Raw genomic sequence first — 27,986 nt, 5'->3', positions numbered from 1 at the left:
TGGTAGACAACAACTTTTCAATGACTGGATTGTATGACACTGCTTTCCAATCCTTTTTAGTACCCAAGTATTTCAATGAATCATTAGTAAAACAAACACACTTTCTATCCTCAGGGCACAAGAATTTAAATGGTGCACTCAATTTCACTGGTGACTCTTTTACCTGTGGTACTTCCTGCACCGTCTTCTCATCCTGTAAAGGGGCTAGTGACACCTGTTCATGTAGGGCTGCAGTGCCTGTCGGTCCTACTCAAGCCCTGTCTTGCCTGTACCAGATCCAAAGTATGATACTAGCCTCTTGTGCATGTCCTATACAGTGAGATTTAAGTGAACTTATCACCCACTGCATGATTGATATTTCAGGTTTCAGCATTACATTATAATTTAATGTAATTTGCTCAGTATTCACTGAGCCCAATAACAAGTCAAAAGCTGTTTTTCAAAAGGAGTATAGCACTCCTCAGAGTCAAGTAGTTTTCTAGTCCAAAGGCCCAGGGGCACCCTTGTCCTCCCCTGTTTCTCCCCCATACTCCAGTTTGAATATTGTCCTTGGACATTTACCTGTACATCAATGTTTCCCTCTTGCACTGCGCACAAATCTGAAGTCTGTTGAGTTATGTCATTTGGCAAATCAAAAGCACGCAGCTGCTTCTCACTCCATTCAAACTCATGTTTATTCCTAGTTACTTTGTACCAATGCGTTAAGATTTTACTCAGATGAGGGCTATACTGTTTCCAAAAATCAAACAATTTCATGAAACTCGGTGTCTCTTGCTTAGTGCAAATAGTAAGAAACTCTAAAGTCTTGTTTTACCTGTGACAACATCTGTCTATTTTCTGGATTCCACTGAATTCCCAAAAACTGCACATTTTGTGACAGTACCTCTGTCTTGGCTGAATTAATTATACGCATCGTACCTTGCAAAAGTGGTCTGAATAAAACATTGTCAACTTCTTGCTCAGTGTAATCTTTTAAAAAATGCACTTCAACTCCTGCCAAAAACTGTGGGCTGCTCTGCGCACGGAGAACTACGCTCTGCTCATGAGACGCACACTGGCCTCCACCTTTTTTAACCTCCTCATTACTGGAATGTGAAAAGCCAGATTCTCCTGTAACAGCTTGGTAGATTTCAGTTTTATCTTGCAATAATTTGTTCTGGCTAATTTGCTCACGTAAATTCTTATTTTCATGTTCTAACTGTTTACATCTCTCATGTATTTTTCTGTAAGCAGGCAAAAGTATCCAAACCCTCCTGTCAAGAACAAAAGGGACAGCATTTCTTTCAAAAAGCACTTTTTCTAAATATGAAAACACTTTTGTTTTATCCAAGCACTCATCCCAAAACTTAGAAAGTCCTGATAAACAAGAAACCATGCTTGTCACAGCACCATTAGGCAGTTTAACTTCACATGCATTTTCAAACATGGTCTGTGGTGCTTCCTTTAATTCTCTAAACAACAAAAACAATTACACTTTTAAATCGTGCACTTCCAATCTCCAATTCCACTCCCAGACTGACGCTACGCCAAAATGTTTTGCTTTCACTAATGACCGAGCTGACAAAAATCTCTGGAATGCGCTTCTTAGTTTAAAGAAGACATTTATTATTACTTCACCATGAGGTTCCAGAGAGAGGAGATTAGTAGGTTGGAGGCACACGTTTAAAAATAGTCACAGCAATGAAAGGCACATATATCAAAGTGATTATCAACTGCAATGTACACAGCAAATAAATGTGATTATATTATAGCACAACTGCCAAGCAAAGAATAAAAGTCAAAATTCATCACCGTAGGGCCTATCACTGCTCGTCATCTTTCTCATGCCAGCAAGTTGATGACCCCTGTTCAATTGCTAGAAAGAGATTTTCCGCCCTCATGGGACAGGTCAGGCAGTTGACGTCCACTCCTGACTGAAGTCTTGAACAATTCCCCCTCACTGCTGCCCAGGGACACCTTTTATAGAATATTCAAAACATGCTGGCGACTGTAGGCCAGAGTTGGAAGAAACAACGTTGAAAGTTGGCCAAGTTTTCAAGGCTGCCTCTCCCAAGGCCGCAAAAACACAAAATATGTGCTTCCTTATCATGCTATCTTGTTTGTTAAGAGAAAATACGAAAAACACAAGCTTAGTTTACCATGTGGAAAAACACAGCTCATCTGCAATGTCTCAACTGCAATGTCTAACGCCACGATAAAGCCAATAGGCAGCTAAACTGAATACAAAATGTAATGTATAACTCCACGATAAAGCCAATAGGCAGCTTAACTGAATACAAAATGTAATGTGCTACTGGTGAACATTGAACAACTAATATGCACAGTGGTGAAACACAAATCCAGTGGTCAACCATAATTATTTTCACTACAAGTGGTGCCAGTCTTCCTCTACCTCAACGATTAGCTGTGCTAAAGTCATACCAGACTCTTCCTCAGATGTCACCTTCTTTGGAACCATTCGGAACATGGGTTGGTTTTGTGCTTTTTCCAATAGAAGGAGAGTCCAGGACATTCAGACAGTAATCCTGATCTTTCAGCCTATGACCTGTATTTCACTGGGGTCGACCCCCTTCTTCTAGGACTGATGGCCTCTTCCATTCTGCTGGTTGAGCACTCCAGGAGGCATATAGGGCTATGCAGTGGAATATTTAGTCTCAGTGGACCCAACATCATGGATACCTTTCCGACAATGTTGAGATTTTGGAGTAGACTACGAAAGATCTACAGAGGTGGTTACTTGACCATGATTTCGTCAGTGGCAGACCCCTCTCCCTTCCCCACCTAGAGCTCATGGTAGTGACTAATATGTTGCTTCTGGATTGGAATGGCCAGCTGGGAGAGGTGGAGATCGGAGTCCTCTGGTCTTCGGTGAAGTGCTGGCTCCGTATTAGCATTCCAGGTCTGAGGGCCATCCTCTTGGCTTTGAAAGCCTGTGGGAGGCCCATCCGTCAAAGAGAAGGGGATGGGGGGGGCTTGTACAAGTGGTCATTAATAGCATCACTGCCATGTAGTTTTGTAACAAACAGGGCACGACTGGGTCATGGAACATTTGCCAGGAGGCCATGCACCTCTGGATATGACTGGACCAGCAAGAAGTCTTCTTGGTGTTGATTGTGACAGGATCTTGGAATATCGAGGTATGAACTCGGCCAACCGCACCTAGCGGCTCACAAGTGCCAGTTACACTTGGAAGTGGTGCAAGATCTCTGAAGTGAATGGGGACAACATTGACTTGATTTGTTCAGCACCTATGCATGTTGAAGTTTCCAAGGAACTTGGGATTCCTGCATGCCTTTATGCTGATACCACTCCTGTTCCATATTTTCAAGAAGATCAGGATCAAAGGGGCCCAGGTCTTCCTTGTGGCCCTGGACAGGGCATAGAGAAAATGGTATCCAGATCTCCTGAGTATGAGCTTTTCTTCTCTGATCTGGCTGACCCTCTAGGAGAATCTGGTGTCACAGGCAAAAGGGGGAGGGTTCTTCACCTGGGCCTTTGCAATCTCTACCATCATGCTTGGAGATTGAGCAGCGACAGCTGAACACCTTCACCTTTGCTCTGCTGATGGTTGATGTCTTCTTGCCAGTCAGTTGTCCATTGACAAAAACTGTATACACCCGTTGTTGGGTCAGATTTGTAGCTTGGTGTGGTATTTGGCAGATAGACCCCCCCCCCCTTCAAACAAAGTTATCTGATATTATGTTGTTTCTTTTGCCTGCCCCCTTGTGAGCTGTATTTTGCTGTTGCTCACCCACAATACTGTGTTCCTCCTTGCCATAACATTGGGGTGGCGTGTGAGTGAGCTTCAAGCTCTTTGTCTCAACCTGCCGTATTCCACCTTCTTCCCCGTCACACTGGTTTGCAGACACTGGCATAGTTCTTCTTTTCTAAAGTTGTGATGTTCTATGCTCCCCCTCACCCCTCTAAGGAGGAGAAAACCCCCGATTACCTGGACCTCTAAAGAACACTGAGCTTTTCCATAGATTGTACCAAAGACCACCAGTTGCACTGTTTGTGGGGTGCCCCGGAGTGAAGACATGCAAGCTTGTGCAGAAGAGAACCACCTCCCTCAAGATTGTGTTCTGCATCAAGATGTGCTATGCACTGGCTAAAAGCAGTCTCCAAAAGGACTGCATGGTCATTCTACAAGGGCCAAAGCTATTACAACTGCATTAGCACATGGTGTCTTCTAGGCATTTGCCAGTTGACTTTGTGGATGTCTTTTTATAAGTTCACTGAGCCCTATTGTCTGGGTAGTAAGGTTCACCTGGAGGAGCTTTTTGTCCACTCAGTCCTGCAGTACTTTCTGGATTGAGTCCATCCACAGACCCACCTCTTAATGTGTACTGCTTTGGTATCTGCTCATAAGGCGATCAATCTGCAGCTAGAAGTATATATCAGAAGAGCAAGTTACTTAGTTACGGTAATGCTCTTTCTGGTAGACTCTGTCTAGCTACAAATATCTCACCAGCCCTGCCAACCTTCTCTGTTCTGTGGCTGGCCTCTGTCCATTAATAAGATCACAAGTCTAGAAATCTGCATACTGGTCACACCAGTTTGCTTCTGGGGCTCTTCGTCTGAGAGCATGCACACAGTCCCAAAAGCATCTTTGTCAGTGCACTGGAGTAGCGCCTGTATAGACTCCGCATATACATTCCGAAAGAGAACTCAGTCAGTGCGGAGCAGCACGGCACAACCTACCTTTGTGCAGATGTGCTACTGAAACTTTATCAGATCCTGTCTGACCCCTGCAGAATATTCAAAAAGTAACAAAACTGCAGCTAGATAGTGGTCACCAGAAAGAGCATTAACAATGGTAATTAAGTTGATCTTCAGAGTTAGCCTAGCCCTCTGCCTCTAATGTTTGATGGATGGGTTGCTTCTCAAACTTTCAGCCTTTTTCTCTTCTAAAGAAGATTCCAAATTCTCCCAAATGTATGTTAGAGTGACCTGTGAAAGGAAGTTACAGAGCTTCATCAAAGAGTCTTGGCAGAAAGTTTATCTTCGGACATCCAATCCGGCTGGACCACAAGACTTGTCCCATTTGTTGAGAACTTTAAAAATGGCATCCAGTATGCCCAACAAATTCAAATTGTAAATATGTTCGGGGTTTTTTGGGTAACTTGATTCTGCAAATAGTATTATTAAGAGTAAATTGATATTTATAGGAAGCTGGTTCTGTATATACTATACCAAACTTGGAGTTCCTATGTCCAGGTTTTAGTTAGTCCGTAGTTGGGGTTTCAAGTACCCCAAATACCCACCACCAACACGGGGCCGGTCAGGTGCAGAGGTCAAAGGAGAGCCAAGTTAACGTGGGCTCCTATGGAGATGGGGGGGGGTACTCAGAATCTGGTCAGCCAGCAGGTAAGTACCCATGACTCAAAGGGCAAACCAGCAGGGATTAGAAGAGTACTGGAGGGGCCACAAGTGGGCACCAAACACATCTCCGAAGCAGGTCTAAGGGGGGGATCCTGGGGTCACTCGGAGGCTGCAGTTGAGGTCTTGGTGGGTGAGGGGGGTTTGCATGGGCACACCACTGGTCAGACAGGGAAGAAGGCCGCCTGCTGGTTGATGCTGCACCGGGTGTCAGGTTCTCCAAGGCCTGGGGGCTGCGGGTGCAGTGTTTTTTTCTTCGTCTGGAGCTCGCAGTCAGGGCTGTCCTCTGGATTCCCTCTGCAGGCGTTGTGGTGGTGGTGGTTTCGAGGGGTCAGCCCAGGGTGGGTTCTTGATCCAAATCACCTGGGGACCTTTTCTTGCTGGGTAGACCACCTGGATACAGGCTGTGGGTGTCTGGTGCACAGGGGTCAGGACTCAGGCATCTGGAGTGAGGTGGGAATCCTTAGCTGTAGGTTTCTTTGGGACAGAGCTGCTGTCATCAGAACTTCTTGGTCCTTTTGGGTGCAGGGCAGTCCTCTGGAGTTGATAGAGGTCGCTGAGCCTGCTGGACACGTTGCTGGTCTTCTTGCAGGTTCTTTGAAGCAGGAGCCAGGCCGGTAGGGCTGGGGCCAAAGCAGTTGTCGTCGTCTTTCTTCTCTGCTGGGGGTTTTCAGCTTAGCAGTCCTTCTTCTTCTTGTAGGTCGCCAGGAATCGGGTGAACTGGATTCAGGAAGGCCCTTAAATCCTAGATTTAGTGGCGTATTAGGGGACAGGGGGCCAAGGGCTACTGTCCCTGAGAGGTGGCTACACCCTCCTTGTGCCCACTCCCTTTGGGTAAGGGGACACATTCCTGTCCTCCAAACTAAGATGGAGGATTCTGCAGGGAGGGGGGGTCACTTCAGGTCTGGTCGCCTTAGGGGTGGTCCTGGCAGGGGTGGTCACTCCTCAATGATTTCCCTTTTTTTCCTGCCGGACTTACCGCCAAAAGTGGGGCTTTTTCCGGGGGTGGGCATCTCCACTAGCTGGAGTGCCCTGGGGCACTGTAACCCGAGGCTGGAGCCTTGGTGGCTTACCGCCAGGTGTTACAGTTCCTGTAGGGGGAGGTGTGAAGCACCTCCACCCAGGACAGGCCTGATTTCTGACCACAGAGTGCACAAAGGCACTCACCCCATGTGGTCAGAAACCCGTCTGAGAGTGGCAGGCTGGCACAGACTGGTCAGTCCTACACTATCAGTTGGGCCAACATACAGGGGGCATCTCTAAGGTGCCCCCTGTGTGACTTTTTCAATTAATCCTACACTGGCATCAGTGTGGGTTTATTGTGCTGAGAAGTTTGATGTCAAACTTCCCAGTATTCAGTGAAGCCATTATGGTGCTGTAGAGTTCATGACAAACTCCCAGACCATATACCTAATATGGCTACACTGCACTTACAATGTCTAAGAATGGACTTAAACACCGTAGGGGCATATTGCTCATGCAGCTATGCCCTCACCTGTGGTATAATGCACCCTGCCTTAGGGCCGTAAGGCCTGCTAGACGGGTGACTTAACTATGCAACAGGCAGTGGTTTGTGGGCATGGCACCCTGAGAGGTGCATTTTTCTCTCCACCAGCACACACAACCTGAAAGGCAGTGTGCATGGGCTGAGTGAGCAGCCCTTAGAGACCTTCCTTGGCAACAGGGCCCTTGGTACCATGAGTACCTTTTACAAGGGACTTAACTGTGTGCCAGGGCTGTGTCAATTGTGTAAAAAAAGGTACAGTTTTAGGGAAAGAACACTGGTGCTGGGTCCCACCACACTTTCAATCAAAGTTGGCTTCAACACTAGGCATCCCGGGGGGGTGGGGGGGGGTGTAACCATGCCAACAGTGGCACTTCCCCACAGTAATACCTTTCAATATCAAAAGTAGAAAACGCAGTGTTCATTGAAGGTAGTGCAGTTCTAAGGGGGAAGTACATACACAGTATACCGGTAAGTGCTAGACTTATGTACCCAGTCTTTGGGGGTTAAGCTGTCCACAGGGTAAAGTTTAGGAAATCACCAAGGTTGCACCACCAGCAACACAGGCCGGTCGGGTGCAGAGGTCAAAGTTGGCGTCAGGCACCCAATGGAATCCTATGGAGACTGGGGGCACTCTGAAGTGAATGGTCTGCAGGTAAGTACCTGTGGTCTCTGGGCGCGGGTCCCGGCGGGTGCCAATAGTGGCACTTCCCCACAGTAATACCTTTCAATATCAAAAGTAGAAAACGCAGTGTTCATTGAAGGTAGTGCAGTTCTAAGGGGGAAGTACATACACAGTATACCGGTAAGTGCTAGACTTATGTACCCAGTCTTTGGGGGTTAAGCTGTCCACAGGGTAAAGTTTAGGAAATCACCAAGGTTGCACCACCAGCAACACAGGCCGGTCGGGTGCAGAGGTCAAAGTTGGTGTCAGGCACCCAATGGAATCCTATGGAGACTGGGGGCACTCTGAAGTGAATGGTCTGCAGGTAAGTACCTGTGGTCTCTGGGCGCGGGTCCCGGCGGGTTTAGATCAGCACCAGGGGGCCACAGGTCAGCACCAAACACACACACTCAGCCACACTGGAGCGGCCAGGTTCAGGGTGCAAAAACAGCATTGGGTGCCCAATGCTTTTTAATGAAGAAATCTGGGTTCACAAAGAGGCTGCAGGCTTGATCCATGGGGCGGCTGAAGAAGACCAACTGTTAGTAAGTTGAGGCTCCTCTGGACGCCGATGGACTGTCGGCTGTGTTCCCCAAGACCAGGGTGCTGCGGTGTAGGGGTACCTTTACTGGATCAAGTCGCGTTCAGGGGGGTCCTCTGGAGTTGGTGTTGTGGTGGCCAGGAGGGGTCAACACGGGGTGGACTCGAGGTCCGAATCGCCTGGGGACTCTCTCTGGTCACTGGGCCACCCGGACTGAGGCCGTGGGTGTGGGGTGCAGAGTGGACTGGACTTGCGGATCCGGAAGGCTCTTGAGCCCTTTTTGGAGGTTTCTTTGTGGACAGGGCCGCTGTCCTCGATAGATCTTGGTCCTTAGATAGGCAGGCAGTCCTCAGGGGATTTGTAGAGGTCACTGGTCCTGCAGGATGAGTCGTCTTTTTGTAGCAGGCGTCTTGAACCTGCAGACAGGCCAATAGGGCTGCTGCCAACTCTGTTGTCGTCTGGAGTCTTATCTGCTGGTGCAGCTCTTCAGTCCTCCTTCTTTAACCCCTTCTCTGCCCGGCCTTTCCCCCTCCTGTGCCAAGCCTTTTTATGGCTACTTTGGGTAGTTCACGCTTAGGTCCTCATAACTGTTTGTCCACATAAGCTATCCATGTCAAATTTGCATCCTTTTTTCCAAACATTCTGGGGATTCTAAAGGTACCCAGAATTTATGGGTTCCGCTGGAGGCAACCAAGAAATTTGCAAAAAAAACAGCTAAAATGTGTTGTTTTTTTGTGGGAAAATGGGGAAAAGTGCTGCAGAAGAAAGCATGTATTTTGTCCCTGCAGATGGCATCAAAAAAGGGTTGCTGTGCTAAAATCACCATCTTCCCAGCTTTGAGGAACAGGCAGACTTGAATCAGAAAACCAACATTTTCAGCACAGTTTTAGCATTTTACTGGGACATACCCTATTTTTACTATTTTTTGTGCTTTTAGCCTCCTTTCAGTTAGTGACAGAAATAGGTGTGAAATCAATGGTGGATCGCGGACAGCTAAAAATGTCTGAAGAGTAGACAAAATTCTAAATTCAGCAACGGGTCATTTGTGTAGATCCTTCAAGGTGTTCCTACAAAAAGTAACAGTTAAAATATTGAAATTGAGTTGAAAAAAATAGCCATCTTTGTCAGTTTTCTTCTGTAATATTTTCTTGCTATTGCAGATTTTTTAAAGTAATATACTGTTACATCTGCTGGACCCTTCTGGTTGCAGGGATATATAGGGCTTGTAGGTTCATCAAGAGCCCAAGGTACCCAGAGCCAATAAATGAGCTGCACCTTGCAATGGGTTTTCATTGTATACCAGGTATACAGCAATTCATTTGGTAAAATATAAAGAGTGACACATGGGAATCAGGGAAACCTATAAATTTCTGAAATGAGCACAAAATAAGGACATTAAAACAGTGGTTCTATGCACATCTCTGAATTCAGGGCTCCCCATACTAGCATGAGAATTACAGGGCATTTCTCTAAATGACTTCTTTCTTACACACTGTCTTACATTTAGAAGGTACAAGTGTAGAGAAAGACAAATAGCAATAACACTTCTTCTATTCTGTGTTCCCTCAAGACTCCCGATAAAAATGGTGCCTCACTTGTGTGAGTAGGCCTAGTGCCCGGGACAGGAAATGTCCCAAAACACAACGTGGACACATCACATTTTTACATTTAAAACTGATGAGTTTTTTGCAAAGTGTCAGCTGTGGATTTTGGCGTCTTGCTCAGCTGGCACTTAGGGAAACCAACCAAACCTACACATTTTTCAAAACTAGACACCTATGGGAATCCAGGATGGGATGACTTGTGGGACTCTCTCCAGATTCTGTCACCCAGAAACATTTGCAAACCTCAAAAGTTGTCTAAAAACACTTTTTCCTCACATTTTGTTGCTGCAAAGTTCTGGAATATGAGGGGAGCCACAAACTTACTTCCACCCAGCATTCCCCCAAGCCTCCTGATAAAAATGGAACCTCACTTGTGTGGATTGGCTTAGTCCCTACAATAGGAAATGCCCCAAAACACAACGTGAACACATCAGATTTTTCCAATGAAAACTGATGCGCTGTTTGCAAAGTGCCTAGCTGTGCATTTTGACGTATAGCTCAGCCGGCACTTAGGGAAACCTTCCAAACCCACACATTATTCAAAGATAGACACCTCTGGAAATCCAGGATAGGATGACCTGTGGGGCTCTCACCAGATTCTGTCACCCAGAAACCTTTGCAAATCTCAAAATGTGTCTTAAAAAACACGTTTTTCTAATATTTGGGTTATGGAAAGTTATGGAATCTGAGGGGAGCCACAAACTTCCTTCCACCCAGCATTTCCCCAAGTCTCCTGATAAAAAATGGCACGTCACTTGTGTGGGTAGGCCGAGTGCCCGTGACAGGAAATGCCCCAAAATGGATTGTGACATATCAAAATGATCTATTTGAATTGATCTGTTTTTGCACCTGGGTTTTTTGTCCCGGGCGCGGCGGTCATCTAGAGAAACCTACCAAACTCAGACATTTTTTAAAACTAGACACCCTGTGGAGTCCAGGTCGTTGTGGTTTGCGTGGATTCCCCAACGTTTTCTCACCCAAAATCCCCTGCAAACCTCTAATTTAGCTTACATTTTTTTTTTTTTAAAAAGCACATTGTCCTCACATTTCTCTATAGGATCAACTCGCCAGCACAAATTTCTTACCACACTGCGTTCTCCTTAGTCTCCTGTTAAAATTATACCTCACTTGTATGGGTGGCCTATGTGCCTGCAACAGGGAAGGGCCAAAAATGTGTAGAGATTGAGGGGATATCACAGCAAGTTAATATGCATGATTTTTTATATTTGTAGGGAGCTGGCTGTGTATATACTATATCAAAATGAGATATTGCGTGCAGAGAGTCGAAGGGTTCCCCAGAGGCTTGGCAGAGGCTAAAGTAGATAATAATGCTATCTTTTGTTGTAGTGTGGTCAAGCAGTTAGGCTTATCAGAGGGTAGTGCAAAGCATTTGTTGTACACACACAGACAATAAGGAAAGCACACAATCAATGCCTAACTCCAGACCTGTGGTTTTATGTAGCAAAAAAATCTTTATGTATCAATACCACTTTGGTTAGAATTGGCAAGTTATAAAGTGTTTGAATAAATGGCAGTAATCTGTTTTAAAAGTTGACGTGCAATTTGCATAAACAGTTCCTGGGGGGAGAAAAGTTAGTATGATTTTTAGGTAAGTACCTGACTTCGTCCCAGTCTCCGGGGATCAGTATGTCCACAGGTTGGGGTTCAAGTTATCCCCAAACACCCACCACCAGCAACACGGGCCGGTTGGGTGCAGAGGTAAAAAATAAGGCAATTTTAACACTGGCTCCTACGGAGCCTTGGGGGCATTCAGAATCAGGCCTGCTTTGCAGGTAAGTACCCCACGTCTTTAGAGGGCAGACCTGGGGGGTTTTGAGGAGCACAGGGGGGCCACAGGTCAGCACCAAACACACATCCTCAGCGACGTGGGGGTAGTCGGGTGCAAACAAAGCGTCAGGCTTCCAATGCTTTCCTACAGGGGAACCCCGGGGCCACAAAGATGCTGCAGGTGAAGTCCAGGGGTCTGTTCCGGGAAAAAACTTCGACTGACCTGCTAGATGTTGCTGTGCTGAAAGTCGGATTCCCCAAAGCCAGGGGGCTGCAGGTGCAAGGGTACCTTTTGGCTTCAGGAATCTTTGTCCGGTTCTGTTGCGGTCAGCGGGTCCTTCGGATTCAGGCTGCAGGTGTCGTCGGGGTGGACTGGAGGGGTTAACCCAGGGAGGGCATTTGCTCAGAGTCACCGGGATACCAGCTCTTGTCAGTTGGGCCACCTAGACTCGGGCCGTGGGCTTTCGGTGCAGTGTGCGCAGGATTCGCAGATCCGGGGCGGTTCTAGAGTCCTAAGATGGAGTTTCTTCTTGGACAGGGCCACTGTCCACAGGAGTTCTTGGTACTCTACTGTACAGGCAGTCCTCTTGAGGCTTTTCAGAGGTCACTGGACCTGCAGAATGTGTTGTTTTCTTTTGCAGAGCTTTTGATGCTGGAGTTACACCGGTAGGGCTGGGGCCAAGTCAGTTTTCGTCTTCCTTCTTCTCTGCTGGGGTTTCAGCTTAGCAGTTCTTCTTTCTTCTTGTGAGGTTGCCATGAATCTGACGAGGTAGGTTCATGGGAGCCCTTAAATCCTGGGGCTTTGTCGGGGTGGCTCCACTAGTTGGAGTGCCCTGGGGCACTATAACAAGAGGCCTGAGCCTTTAAGGCTCACCGCCAGGTGTTACAGTTCCTGCAGGGGGGAGGTGTGAAGCACCTCCACCCAGTGTAGGTTGTTTCTGGCCACCGAGAGGACAAAGGCTCTCACCCCATGTAGTTAGAAACTCATCTCTTAGTGGCAGTCTGGCACAGACCAATCAGTCCTGCACTAAAGGATTGGGGAAAATTCAGGGGGCATCCCTAGAGGGCCCTCTGGGTTCATTGTTCAATAAATCCAACACTGGCATCAATGTGGGTTTATTGTGCTTTGAAGTTTGATACCAAATTTCCCTGTATTCAGTGAAGCTACTATGGAGCTGTGGGGTTCATAATGACAAACTCCCAGACCATGTACTCAGTATGTTTACACTGCACTTACAGTGTCTAAGAATTGACTTACACACTGTAGGGGCATATTGCTCATGCGACCATTCCCTCACCTGTGATGTAGTGCACCCTGCCTTAGGGCTAAGAGGGGTGTCTTAACTATGGCGCTGGCAGTGTTTTATAGGCATGGCACCCAGGGAGGGATGACTTGACCTTTTTCTCCCCACCAACACTCACAATCTGCAGTGGCAGTGTGCCTGTGTTTAGTGAGGGATTCCTTAAGGTAGCATAATACATGCTACAGCCCTTAGGGATACTCCCTGGTAACAGGGCCCTTGGTACCACTGGTACCTTTTTCAAGGGAGTTAGCCCTGTGCCAGAGGTGTGCTAATTATGGAACACTGGTACAGTTTTAGGGAAATAACACTTGCTGTGGCCTGGTTAGCAGGATCCCAACGTAGACGCAGTCAATTTAGCATCAAATATCAGGCAAAACGTATGTGAAGGGGTACTGCAACGAGGGGCCAGTTTCCTATAATATTCATTTAATTTTCGTTGATGTCTGTACCCATTGATTTTTTTTTTTTATATATAACTGATTTTAAGTCCCTAAACCAATGAGCACTTCTCTAAGAGAGCAGTCAGTGCAGGCAATGGTACATAAAGGTCAGTTAAGAAGTATGATGTCCGTGGCAAATAATATAGACTTTAGGTAACCTGATGCATTTGTCACATCATGTGTCTCGTATATTTTTTTAAGCAAAGCCTTAAGAGACAATAAAGCAAAGCAGTCCTGTTTTGTATCTTGAGGCTGGGTTATCAAAAGTCAGTGAATTTGTATTCTTTTCTTTGCAGTTACAAAGTAGGCTTTCATAAAGGTTCTTTTTTTTTTTTTTTTTTTTTTTTTAAAGACCCAGGCATTTTTTTTATCTATCAAGCACTCAGTTCCACTCTATTGACCATCCCAGCATCAAGTGTGAGTACAATTAGGGGAAGATTGCATTAATCTACTTAAATCAGCTACTGTTAGTCGTGTTATCAACTGCTCTTCTGCACTAAATGAAGTGCAGTTGGCAAGGTGAGATGATGAGTAGCAATATAATTTCTAAACTGCCTACCAATATGTTCTTAAAAGATTTTTGTTACACGTTGGAGTACTCTGTTGTCTCAATGGAATCCATTTGCACAGAAATGTTTCGTCATACGCATTAACGCCAAGTCTCTTAAAATAACTAACCAATCAAGTTTTTCAGACAAGAGTTAGGGGGTCATTCTGACCCTGGCGGTAAATACCGCCATGGCGGAGGTTGGCGGTAGCACCGCCAACAGGCTGGCGGTGCTCTGCCGGGCATTCTGACCGCGGCGGTACAGCCGCGGCCAGAAGCGGAAAGCCGGCGGTGTACTGCCGACTTTCCGCTGCCCATGGGAATCCGAAGTCAGAAGAAGTTCCAGGAAGGACAGGAGCCCCTGCCAACCCAGAAGAGGGTGCAAAAGAAGAGTCCCCGGTTGGGCGAAGACTGCAGAAATGCACCCAAGGAAGATGTCAGCGGGTTCCTGCATGATGAACTGGATGTCCCACAAAGAGAAGTTGGATGCAGGCGAGTTTTGGCGCTGGATTTGTCCAACAAGCCTTGGTTCGAGCAGAGTCGGGTTTTGCGTCAAAGTGGTGCTGTCTGGACTCAGGAGGGACCTGGGGGCCTTAATCTGCGTGAGGAGGAGGAGGGGGCTCTCAGCACTTCAGAAAGCCCTCAGAAGATCAGACAGCACCCATGGGAGTCCCAGGACACAGGGACAAAGGAGGTACAAAATGCGGTTGGTGCAGCTCTACAAAGGAGGGTCCCACACCGCCGGAGGTCTACTCAGTGAGTTGAGTGTTGCAGGATAGAGTGGTAGGGACCTGGGCCAGGCTGTACAGGAGGAATTTAGCAAATAGTGCACAGAGGCCTCAGGAGGTGAAGAAGACGTGGTGCACAGGGGTACTGTCATTCTCGGGGAAGGCAAGGTCTTACCTCCCCCAAATTGGGACAGCAGGACCTCAGGACAGTCTTTGTTGAGAGGGTCCACCCTCTGTGTTCCAAGGAGCATGCTCGTCGGTAGGAGAGGAGTCCAAGAGAACAGGTTGTCGAAATTAGAAGGTGCCTGCGTGAGCAGGGAAGTGACTCTGTCACTCCATGGGAGATTTCTTCGGTCCTTCTGGTGCAGGGTGAAGACAGGGAGTCCCCAGACTGTGGACACCATGGAAACTGTTGCATTTGCTGGCCGGAGCTGAAGTTGCCGAGGAAAAGTAGCCCTTCTGGATACTTTGTTGCTGTAACAGCGGTTCCTGGAGCAGTCTGCGGTCAATCTGAGGTCAGAGGAGGAAGTAGTAGTTGCAGAGGATTCCTGATGGAAGCTTGCCAGCAGAATCTGAAGAGAAACCCACAGGAGAGAGCCTAAATAACCCTGAGAGGGGGATTGGCTACCTTATCAGGTATGGACCTATCAGGAGGGGTCTCAGACGTCACCTGCTGGCACTGTCCGCTCGGAGGCCTCCAGAGTGTCCCCACACCTTGGAAAACAAGTTGACTGGAGGAGCTCTGGGCACCACCCCTGGGGTGGTGATGGACAGGGGAGTGGGCGCTCCCCTTTCCTTTGTCCAGTTTTGCGCCACAGCTGGGACTAGGGGTCCCTGAACCGGTGTACACTGGCTTATGCAAGGAGGGCACCATCTGTGCCCTTTAAAGCATTTCCATAGACTGGGTGAGGCTACCCCTCCCCAGCATATTATACCTATTTCCAAAGGGAGAGGGTGTAACACCCTCCTCCCAAAGGAAATGCTTTGTTCTGCCTTCCTGGGACTGAGCTGCCCAGACCCCAGGAGGGTAGAATCCTGTCTGTGAGGTGGCAGCAGCAGTAGCTGCATTGCAAGCCTCGGAAAGCTGGTTTGACAGTAATAGGGGTCCATGTTGGAGCCCCCAGGATGCATGGAATTGGCTACCATATTTGGAATGGGGGGACGATTCCATGATCTTAGACACCTTACATGGCCATATTCGGAGATAGCATTCTGAAGCTACATATAGGTATTGACCTATATGTACTGCACGTGTGTAATGGAGTCCCCGCACTCACAAAGTCCCGGGAATTAGCCCTGAACTATGTGGGGGCACCTTTGTTAGTGCAAGGGTGCCCTCACACTTAGTCATTTTGCACTTAACCATCAGTAAATGAAGGTTAGACATATAGGTGACTTATAAGTTACTTGAGTGCAGTGAAAATGGCTGTGAAATAGTGTGGACACTATTTCACGCAGGCTGCAATGGCAGGCCTGTGGAAGGGTTTGTCTGAGCTCCTTATGGGTGGCAAAAGAAATGCTGCAGCCCATAAGGATCTCCTGGAGCCCCAATGCCCTGGTACCTAGGTACCAATTTACTAGGGACTTATAAGGGTGGTCCAGTGTGCCAATTGAAATTGGTAAATGAAGTCACTAGCCTATAGTGACAAATTTAAAAACAGAGAGAGCATGAGCACTGAGGTTCTGGTTAGCAGAACCTTAGTGACACTGTCAAGCACTACTGACAACACACACATTAGGCCATAAACTATGAGCACTGGGGTCCTGACCAGCAGGATCCCAGGGTGACGGGCAAAAACATACTGACAAATGGGGATAACATGCCAAGCAAGATGGTACTTTCCCACAGCAACCATTTTTGTGGGGACGCCCTCAGCTTTCCTAAATGTGAGGAGTGAATTCTGTGATGTCTTTCTCTGGAGAACAAGTGGGAGGTACCCCTCAAAGTAATGGTGGGGAGCTTCTCCAGATCCGAGGGCCTGAGTTTACATCATATCCTTTTGTCTTGTCAAGAGTCCTTCAGAAGGTGCAGGCGGACAGAGCAAAGCTGGTTGGAATCCTGCCAAATTGTGTAAGGAGTATCTGGCACGCTGATCTGTTAGCACTCAGCTACCTCTTCGCACATGAAGAAAAGAAACTTCCGTTGCTGCAGGGATGTTCAAGTCTTCCACTGCTGTCTCCCAGCAATGCAGCTGTATGCATAAGCATTCCATAGTGCCAGTTTTTTTCCAACCCAACAGCATTGCAGGTATTATTCTTGCAGCACCGTAGCCCACTATAAAATCCATATACGCATGTCGTTGGTGCAAATTTGTTCAGTTGTGCAAGTCAGAAGGTCTAAGAGACTTTAGTTTTAACCTTGCTGATGTTTTGCAGTTTGCGCCATCCCTTGTATAGCAGATCCTGGAAATAACAACAGTTAATGACTGACTTCTTTCTCCCTTCATGTACTCTCCTGCTTAACATTCTCTGTTCACATCACCATTAGGTGGATGTTTATAAAGGGTTGCTTTGCTTTCTCCTCAGTTGGATTTGAATCTTTTGTTCACTTTCTTGAACCAATGCGTGGCCGCCTAGTTCATTTTGTTACTCTGAAGAAAGTATTTTTTGGTGAAAACAGTTCACAACACGGTGTCATTACATTTATTTGATGCAACATGACAGAGTGAAAGATCAGCTCTTTGAGGGCCTTTCCGAAACCAAAACAAGGCAAGATGACCGAAAGCACTATTTTTCGTCTGGTTATCCTTTGTGTTAAGATGTGCTATACACAGTCCAAGATTGATCAATCACATTGACACCTTTATGATTTTCTTGCAGCCTTTCCAAAGGTCTCAAAGTAGAATGCTGCTGGATTGAGGTGTTGAGAAATATCAAGTGCAACAGGTATACCTCGGTTTACTGTTGATACACACTGAATGCAGTCAACTTACTGTAAACTTAAATTAGAGAGGTCATGAGTCTTCTGAGGAAAAAACCCTGAAACCGTGTGCTTCCTATTGTGGCTGCTTTTCAGCAAGTTTCTAACTACAAATACTCCAAAGTTTTGATTATTTGATTGAGTTGGAGCACTTAAAAATGTTACTTGTTGGATGTCAGCCCGAATGCTGAGTGAGTTTAACTCAGAATCTTTCTGCAGCTAGACCACGTACCCGCCATTTTTGCACCGTTTTATGTGTCCCAGACTTTTGGTATGTAGTGAATACAGAAGAAAGTACCTAAGAGTAGCAAGTTTGCTTGTGGAAATCATCTTCTCAGTTTCAAAATTTGTTATGTTGTTTTGTGCCCAAGTGGATTTATCTCTCACAACATTCCAAAGTATGGAGAAAGAACAATGTAGGACTGTAGTGAGTGACTTAATACCTTGTATGAATATAATTATTGCAGCATCTCTTTTCATTTTCAGATTTGTACGCTCTAAATAAAATGAACAAGATGCTGGCTGAACATTGCCAGACAGTACCAAACAACATCTCTAATTTAGCAAAGGATGATGTCTGCTGTGCCTTTTTTTCAGGTGAGTCCTCTTGTCTGATATTTATTAACCCTGGCATTTAGAGAAGTAAAAATAACTCTTTGGATATTGCAATTCATCATTTGTATTGTTGACTAAAAGAAGTTTAGTTGGGGAACAGCTAGACTGGCGTTAGGAATAGAAATGCATTTTTTGCCTGTTCTTCTCCACACGACTCAAAGATCACATAGTCTGACCTCATTTTGCCTGTAGTGCTTTTCTCTAAATTGTAAAAAAATAAAAAATAAATAGGGTCATGGTACCAGTTATTTGCAGACTTCTCAGATCTAGCCCAGCCTCTCTTACTTATAATTTGTTTCCATGTTTCCTACACAGCCTTCGCTTGGTTATTCTGCTTTGCAAATGTAATGTCCTAGTTAATTATCTATTAGTCTTCAAACATGAGAAGTTACATATTTCTTTATCTTTCTTTGTATTTGAAAACTATAGCATCTGATACATGATTGATTCTTGACTCTAGAAATTTGGTTGTAGGAAAATGCCACTGTTGGCATGGTCACACCCCCCACTTTTTGCCTAGTGTTGATGGCAGCTTTGGAAGTGTGCTTGCCACCCTGCTAACCAGCCCCCAGCACCCCTGTTCTTTCCTTAAAACTGTACCTTTGTTTCCACAATTGGCACAGCCCGGGCACACAGTTAAGACCCTTGAAAAAGGTACCTCTGGTACCAGGGGCCCTGTGGCCAGGGAAGGTCCCTAAGGGCTGCAGCATGTATTGTGCCACCCTCGGGTACCCCTCACTCAGTACATGCACACTGCCTTGCAGTTTGTGTGTGCTAATGGGGAGAAAAGACAAGGTCAACATGGCACTGCCTGTGGCATAGGTAGGTCACCCCTCTAGAAGGCCTTAAAGCCCTTAGGCGGGGTGCACTATACCACAGGTGAGGGCATAGCTGCATGACCACTATGCCTCTGCAGTGTCTAAGTCCAGTCTTAGAAATTGTAAGTGCAGGGTAGCCATATTAAGCATATGGTCTGGGAGTTTGTCAAAACGAACTCCACAGCAAAATAATGGCTACACTGAATACTGGGAAGTTGGGGGGTGAGGGGGTCCTCGGGATTCCCTCTGCAGGGGTTGGAGAGGTCGGCCATGGGTGGACACAAAGTTGGAATCGCCTCGGGATACTCTCTCCGTAGTTGGTTCCTCTGGTCTCGGGCCAGAGGCGTCGAGTGCAGTGTAGTTTGGACTCATGCTTCTTGAGTGAGGTGGGAGTCCCTTTTAAAGATGTTTACTTTTCTTCTAGTAGGACAGAGCTGCTGTCCACAAGAGTTTCTTAGTCCTCTGTGTTTCAGGCAGTCTCCTGGAGGCTATTCAGGGGTCGCTGGTCCAGCAGGATGCGTTGCTTTGTCATTTGCAGCTTTTTGAAGTAGGAGACAGGCCAGTAGGGCTGGGACTGTGTCAGTTGTCTCCACCTCCTCTCTGCCGGGTTTTCAGCTCAGCAGTCATTCTTCTTTCTATAGATCATCAGGAATCTGAGGAGCTGGGTTCAGGGTCGCCCCTAAATACTAAATTTAGAGATGTGTTAGGGTTAGGGGGCAGTAGGCAATGGCTACTGTCCCTGAGGGTTATTACACCCTCCACTCTCTCTAGGGATGCACATCCCTATTGGTCCATCTTGTGTTGGAGGATTTCTCGAGGAGGGAGTCACTTCACCTCTGTACACTGTAGGGGTGGTCCTCGCTGAGGGGGTGACTCCTCCTTGTTTTTCCCATTACCTCCTCTGGACTTGCCGCCAAAAGTGGGGGCTGTGTCTGGGGGGGGGAGGGGGGGGGGATCTCCACTAGCTGGGATGCCCTGGGGCGCTGTAACAGGCATGAGCCTTTGAGGTTCACTGCCATGTGTTACAGTTCCTGCAGGGGGAGGTGAGTGACAAGGGCACTCACCTCATGTGGCCAGAAACCCGTCTGGTTGTGGCAGGCTGGCAGGAACTGGTCAGCCAAACACTGGTGTTTGGACTGGTATACAGGAGGCATCTCTAAGATGCCCTCTGTGTGCATTTTTCAATAAATATCACACTGTCATCAGTATGAATTTATTGTGCTGAGAAGTTTGATACCAAACTTACCAGATTTCAGTATAGCCTTTATTGAACTGTGGAGTTCGTGTTTGACAAACTCCCAGGCCATATACTCTTCATGGCTTGCCTGCACTTACAATGTCTAAGGGTTTGCTTAGACACTGTGGTGGCATAGTGCTCATGCACATATGCCCTCACTTGTGGTATAGTGCACCCTGCCTTAGGGCTGTAAGGCCTGCTAGAGGGTTGACTTACCTATGCCACTGGCAGTGGGTTGAGGGCATGGCACTCTGAGGGGAGTGCCATGTTCACTTAGTCATTTTCTCCCTACCAACACACACAAGCTGTGAGGCAGTGTGCATGTGCTGAGTCAGGGGTCCCCAGGGTGGCATAATACATGCTGCAGCCCTTGGAGACCTGTCCTGGCCACAGGGCCCTTGGTACCAGTTACAAGGGACTTACCTGAGTGCCAGGGTTGTGCCCATTGTGGAGACAAAGGTACAGTTTAGGGAAAGAACACTGGAACTGGGGCCTGGTTAGCAGGATCCAAGCACACTTTCAAAATAACTAGCATCAACAAAAGGCAAAAAGTTAGGGGGTAACCATGCCATGAGAGCCATTTTCCTACATGTTTCAAGCCCAAGAACTTTGTAATCTGGTAAGTAGACTTTTTTGTATAAATACTTTTCAGAGTTCTCTCACTTATCCTAAGAAGGAAAAGAATAGTCAGCAAACTCATGGTTCACAACGACTTACAAGTCCAATCTCAGGGAGTTGAGTAAGTTATGGGCACTGATCAGAACCATACCAACAGGTCACACTGGGCGGCCGGTTGCAGAAATGCAGTAAGGTGTTGGGTGCCCAATGGTTTCCTCTGGGAGTTTGGTCCTCGTGAAGATAGTCTGCAAGTGCTGGCTAGAAAGCCGCTCAGGGACAACAAGCAGGTAGATAGTAGACTTGGGGTGCTCAGGGACATAGGCGCACCTTTGGTCCTGTTCTCCTGTACCCAGGGGTGACGGGTGCAGGGGTATCTTTAGACATCTTGTTTCCACGTCTGGGATCAGTTGCGGTTGGTGGGGTCCTGTGTGTTTGAGGCTGCAGGCGTTGTGGGGGAGTCCGGCAGGGATAGACCCAGGGTGGACTTGAGCTCTTAGGAGCTGGGGGACGTCATTGACACTGGTGATCCACCTTGGCTGGGGTCAGGGATCACAGGTGTAGTGGTTGCTGTAGCTGTCAGATTTTCTCCCTCCACAAGCCCATGGGTGAGGGGGCCTGTGTGCAGAGGCTGCAGGCATCTTGGGAGAGTCCCAGATGGGTGAGACCACACTAGGGGCCAGATGTAGGTACAAAAAAATTGTGAGTCGGAAATTGTGATTCAATGCGAATCGCAATATCCGACTCGCAAAATAAATCCAAGAAAAAAGTGCGACACCAATTTGCGACTCGCAAATTATGTTGCATCGCATTTTGCGAGTTCGCTTCTAATTTGCGAGTAGGGTGTCGCAAATTGCGACAGGCCCGCAAATTGCCTGCAGGTGCAGCACAACAGTTTGGAACTTCACTTCCTGGCTCTTGGTGATGACATCAGAACTAGGAAGTCATCAAATACACCTGGGAGGAGGGAGGACCACACCCTTTCCAAACTGCTGTGCAACACCCAGGAGAGAGGACCTGCTGGTACAATGGAGGAAACAGGCAGTGCTGTGAGAATAAGAAAACTGAAGTTTTCTGACAAAGAACTGGAGGTGCTCACAGAGGAATGCTGCCAGCACCACGACCGACTGTTTGGGAAGGCAGCCCTGAGTGCCCCAGACACAGAAAAAAAGATGATTTGGCAGCAAATCCAGGACCGGATTAATGCCATAGGGGTGAGCCACCGCACCCTGGAGGAAATCAAGAAAAGGTGATATGACCTGCGCTCCAGGACAAAGGAGAGGGTAGCGGAGCGGCTGAGAGAAATGAGGGGCACCGGAGGAGGCCCATCCACCGTCCCACCACCCACAGCCATGGAAGCAATGGTGGAGCAGACCCTGGAGCCTGAGGCCGTAGTCGAAATGGGAGAAGTGGATAGTTCTGTGCCAGGGACATCCAAAAGTGAGTACAATGAGATATGCATTCACACCTACAAATGCAGTATCCACACTCTCCCAGTACACAGCAGCAGGCACCACCAGACTAGCTCCATTCCAGTCTAGCAACCACTAGAATAGTGCATTATGGGCAATGTAGTACAGTAGTCAGCATATAGGCAAATGTTTATTATGAGGCATAAAACAGATGTGAGAGACTGACAGTGTATGCCCTATGTCCCACAGGTCTCTCACAAGACACCCCCAGCAGCGACAACAGGCAGGGAGGAGACCATGGGCCAGATACAGTGCAGGGGGCTGCTGCAGAAATTCCTGGGCCCAGCAGGATACCACCAGAGTCCTATCAGGAACAAGAGCAGGAAATGGGGGCAGCTGATACGACCCCTGGCCCCAGCCCCACAGCAAGTCGTTCTGAGCCAGCAGCAGGACAAAGACGCAGAGACAGACGCAGAGTTCTGGCGGTGCCCCAGGAGGAGATACGGGAGGCAGGCTTTGCAGGAATGAAGGCATCCCTCATTAACGGTCAGCGCCTGCAAAACAGATAATTGAGGTCAATCTCAAGTACATTACACAGGATGGAGAGCAACATGACCACTGGGCTGGCTGAAGTGAACACGCAGTTCACTAGACTGAATGAAAATATGGGGGATCTCACCCAGGCCATCCGCCAACTTGTGACAGAACTGGTGGCAGACAGACAGTACGCAAGGCGCAGGGAGCACCACACAGTGGCACGATTCGACCACATGGCAGCTTCAGTTGGGCGTCTTGCAACAAACACAACTGGCCTGTCTAGACGGACAGTGAGTTTACAGGTGGAACTTGGCCACTTTGCGGGGGATGTGGCACGTGGACTTGGCCGCATCAGCCACACAGTGGACTTGATGGAAGCTAGGCAGGTGGCAAGGGGCACAGGTGAGACCCCTCAGGACAGTGAGGAGGGGTCCACAATAAGTAGTGTGTCTGCCAGTGAGTCCTGTGTGCTAAGGAGTGCAAGTGCACGGCAGGGTTCAGCTGACCCACCTGGGATGAGCCATGCTGGGCGCACAAGGAGGAGGGTGTGAGCCATCAGGCAATATGACTCATGAGGCACATGATATTAATGTGTCCTCATTACATTAGGACAAGTACAGACTTTAACGGACAGCACTGGTCTTTCACGATTTAGTTTACAAATAAAAAGGTTCTGTTTGTTCCACTACACAACTGGGCTCTGTTTGTCTGACATCAGTGAGTGTGGTGACAGTTGCCACGTACCTGCCAAAGTATTGGGTTGCAATGTGGTTCCGTCTCTGTCTGCCTTGATTTGCAATGCTTCCATCCCCAGGCTGTCGTGTGGTAGCTCTTGCTCCTCATCCTCCGAATCTGTGTCTTCAGGGGTGAGATGTAGCCCACGTCTGGTGGCAATGTTGTGTAGGATTGCACATGTGGCAACGATCTTGAATGCTGTTTCTGGGGCATACTGGAGCGCACCTCCACTTTTGTGGAGGCATCTGAATCTTGCCTTTAACAATCCAAAGGTCCTCTCGATGACAGTTCTGGTCCGCTGATGGGCACTTTTATATCGCCTCTCGTTCTCATTGCTAGGTTTTAGGTATGGGGTAAGTATCCATGGTCTTAGAGCATATGCACTTTCACCTGTTTGACAAAAATAAGCAATGTTAGCAGGGCATGGATGGTTTCTAGTGACCTGTATGTATGGCTTCAGGGTGTATTCAGCAATACCTAATAGATATCCGTCTCCAATCTCCCCACGTTCTAGTCCTTGGTGTATCCCACTGTGCCTGAATATGTATGAGTCATGTGTACTCCCTGGAAATTTAGCTACAATGTCAGTGATGACATTATGGGCGTCGCATACCACCTGGATGTTTCGTGAGTGGGTACATTTCCTATTGCGGAACACATTTTCCAGATTTGCAGGAGGGCAGATTTGTATGCGTGTCCTGTCCACACACCCGATTACATGGGGTAAGCTGGCAATTCTGTAGAAGTCCAATTTGGTACTGTTAATTTCTGCCTCATTCCTGGGTAGGTATATGTATCTGGACATGTGTGAGAGTATGGCATCTAGGAAACATCTGAAGAATCAGAGAGTGCACTTTGGGATACCCCACCTGCCACAGCAATCACCCCCTGATAGCTACCCGAGGCCAAGAGGTGCAGTGAGCATAGCACTTGCACATATGTAGGAATGGCGATGCCACGCATTGTCTGTCGTTGAAGCTGCGGATTGAGTAGTTCAATTAATTCTAATATTGCTGCACTGCTCAGTCTATATTTGTCATGAATCTCCTCCTCAGTTTGTTGGAATAGTGTCTGCCTGGTTCGGTATATCCTCTCCTGTCTCTGGCTCCTCCTCCTCCTCTGCTGGGCGGCGTGGACTCTCCTCCTCCATGCTATCACATACAGGTCAGCCATTTTGAGTAACCCAGATGCCTTCTGGGTCTCCTTTTATACTTTGGTTCTGGTTACCACCTGCTCTAAATCAGTGATAATCTGGGTGTGCAAAATGGGCTTTTTGCGACTAGTCGCAATTTGCGACTGCATTTTTCATATGGTTTGCGACTCGCAAATTGCGACATCCTCTTTGCGGGTCGCAAAATCAGGTCGCAAATTTTGCAAGTCGGTAATGGCTTGCATCGCTATTTGCACTAGGGAAATGGGATTTTTGCATCCCATTTCGGATTTTGCGAGGTCGCAAATTGCGAATCAGGCCATTTGTGACTCACAAAACTTTGCAACATCTGGCCCCAGATGTTGTTTCTGGGCAGCTGGGGACCTGCGTTGGCTCTGTTGTTTGGCTTCACCGCGGGTCACGGACGTCGGGTGCAGTAGTCACTTCTGGTAGCTGGTTTCTGTGATTCCAGCAGTTGCGGAGTCTTTTCTTTTGGAGTTTCTTTTTGAAGGGCAAGTCCAAGACCCATGGGATACCTGACTCTTTACTGAAAGCTGGAAGAGTTGGCTTCTTGTGCAGGATCCTTTGAGGTCAGCAGACAGGCCGGAGGTACTGGGTCCAGTTCAGCGGCTGCTTCTTTTCCTCTTCTGCCGGTGCAACCCTTTTTTGTCCGGGTCTTCTTAAGTTGTCGAAATCTGAGTTCTAGGGTACAGGGGTGCCACCTAAATACTCAATTTAGTGGTGTTACAGGGAGTTACAGGTGGTAGCCAATGGGCTGACCACCTTGAGGGTGACTACACCGTTCTTCTGACCACTTCCGTTGGTAAGTGGGTATAGCAGAAACCCTAGTGGCCTAATTCCTTCCAAACAAGATGGAGGAATTTAAAAAGTAGTGTCCATTTCAGCTCGTCCCCCTTATGGATGGAAATTGCATGAAGTGGGCACTCCTCCTAATTTAACTAACTTTCCTGCCTGTGCTGCCCCCAAAAGTGGGGTCAGGACAAGGGGACTGGTCATCTCACCTATCTGAAGGGTCCTGGATAGCAATACAAAGACGGCAAGTCCTTTGAAGCTCCCCGCCCTGGAATGTCCATTCTACCTGGTAGAGGAAGTCACACTCCTGCCCAGAGCAGACCTTTGTCTCAGGCCATCAAGAGCGTTGGCAGTCACCTTGTGGGGGGGGGAAGGGGGGGGAAATAAACACATCTGTGGTGGCTGAACTGGTCAGAACCAGTCAGTCAGCACACTAGTAGCCTTTAGGTTTTCATGGGGCCAGGTCCCAAGGTGCATTAAGACGTCGGTGCAATTGTTTCCTAAGGGAATTTGGTCCTCGTGAAGACAGGCTGCAGGCTCTGGCTGGGAAGCCAGTCAGGGAAAACAAAGAGGTAGGTAGTAGACTTGGGGTGCTCTGGACGTAGATGCACCTTTGGTCCTCTTCTCCTGTGCCCAGGGGCTTTTTGAGCAAGATCCTTCGAGGTCAGCAGGTAGGCTGGAGGGGCCAGGTCTAGGCCAGCTGCTTCTTCTTTTCCTCTTCTGCGGGTGCAACTCTTTTTTTTGTCTGGGTCTTCTTAGGTTGTCAAAATCTGAGTTCTAATATTCAGGAGTGCCAGCTAAATGCTCAATTTAGGGTTGTTGAAGGGAGTGCCATGCGGTGACTACACACTTTATATGACCACTTCTGCTGGGAACTAGGCATAACCCTAAACGTAGTGACCTAATCCCTTCCTAACAAGATGGAGGAATTTAAAAAGAAGTGTCCACTTCAGCTCGTCTACCTTAGGGGTGGATTGAAGTGGACCCTCCTCCTAATCTGCCTAATGTTTCTGCCTTTGCTGCTGCCAAAAGTGGGATCAGGACAGGGGGGTTAGTAATCTCCACCATCTGGAGAGACCTTGGTCGCATTACAAAAGTGGTTAGGCCTTTGATGCTCCTCGCCCTGGAATGTCCATCCTGCCTGGGAGAGGTGGTCAAACCTCTGCCCATAGCAGACCTTCGTTGTAGGCCCTTGAGAGTGCTAGCTCTCACCTTGGGGGTCCAGAAACAAATCTATGGTGGCTGAACTGGTCAGGACCAGTCAACACACTGGGAGTTGGTAGGTTTTCATGGTGCACCTCTAAGGTGCCATGTAGGAGGCTGGACTGGCTTATAGTGGATACCTAGTGGTACTTACAGCTTGTGCCAGGTCCAGTTATCCCTTATTAGTATATTAGAAGTGTTCTTGCAGCTTAGGCTGATTGAGGTAGCTATAGCAGAGCAGCTTAGGCTGAACTAGGAGACATGCAAAGCTCCTACTATACCACTTATATCATATGGCACTATATCACAAGTAAACACAATACTCAGAGTTACTAAAAATAAAGGTACTGAGAGGATATACTCCCTTAGGAGGTAAGTAAAATACACGAAATATACACACAAACCAAAATCAGGTAAGTAAACAGAAAAGTAGTGCAAACACTGTAGAACACAATAGAATGCAATAGGAGACAATAGGCCTTGGGGCAACACAAACCATATACTCCAAAAGTGGAATGTGAACCACGAATGGACCCCAGGCCTAGTGTAGTGTGTAGAGGGTCACTGGGAGTGTAAGAAAGCACTAAGGGTGTCCAAGATACCCCACCCCAAGACCCTGAAAAGTAGGAGTAAAGGTACCGTACTACCCCAGAAAGACAGTAAAGTCGAGATCGGGGATTCTGCAAAGACAACAACTGACTGCAAAGCACTGAAGACGGATTCCTGGACCTGAGGACCTGCAAAGGAAGGGGACCAAGTCCAAGAGTCACGCAAGTGTCCAGCCGGGGGGGAGGGGAGGTGGGGGTGGGGGAGGGGGTGGGCAGGAGCCCACTAAACCCCGGATGAAGGTGCAAAAGGGCTGCTTCCAGGTGGAAGAAGCCAAAGATTCTGCAACAACGGAAGGTGCCAGGAACTACTCCTTTGGTCAGAATATGTCCCACGGCGTGCTGGAGGATGCAGAGCTGTTTCCACGCAGAAAGACCGCAATCAAGCCTTGCTAGCTGCAAGAGTCACGGTTGAGGATTTCGGGTGCTGCCAGGGCCCAGGAAGGACGAGGAGGTCGCCCCTTGGAGGATGAGACAGAGGAAGGGCGCTCAGCAACACAGAGAGTCCATGCAGAAGCAGGCAGCACCCACAGAAGCACCTGAACAGGTGTTCAGAAGATCTGAGCTCAGCGGTCGTCTCAGCACAACAAAAGAGGGTCCCACGAAGTCGGAATCCAACTCAGCAAGTTGGGCAATGCAGGACAGAGTGCTGGGGACCTGGGCTGTGCTGTGCACAAAGGAAGTCTTGAAAAAGTGCACAGAAGCCCTAGCAGCTGCAGTTCACACAGTATACAGGATTGCTGTCTGGCGTGGGTAGGCAAGGACTTACCTCCACCAAATTTGGACAGAAGGGCCACTGGACTGTCAGGGACACTTGGACCCAGCTC

At 47.8% G+C, this 27,986-nt stretch overlaps 1 protein-coding gene across 2 annotated transcripts in view; it reads left to right on the top strand.

Moving 5' to 3' along the window:
- Nucleotides 1-27,986, top strand: part of TDRD1 (tudor domain containing 1) — a 1,656,135-nt gene that overhangs the window by 1,140,572 nt on the left and 487,577 nt on the right. For both annotated transcript variants that reach the window (XM_069239312.1, XM_069239311.1), the window contains one exon: nucleotides 17,906-18,016. In XM_069239312.1, coding sequence (XP_069095413.1) covers nucleotides 17,906-18,016 — 111 coding nt within the window. The remainder of the gene's footprint in view (nucleotides 1-17,905; nucleotides 18,017-27,986) is intronic.

The sequence above is a fragment of the Pleurodeles waltl genome, chromosome 6 (genome assembly GCF_031143425.1).
Source record: "Pleurodeles waltl isolate 20211129_DDA chromosome 6, aPleWal1.hap1.20221129, whole genome shotgun sequence".
Lineage (NCBI taxonomy): Eukaryota > Metazoa > Chordata > Amphibia > Caudata > Salamandridae > Pleurodeles > Pleurodeles waltl.
The sequence above is the reverse complement of the archived record's forward strand: the minus strand, read 5'-3'. Positions and strand labels throughout refer to the sequence as shown.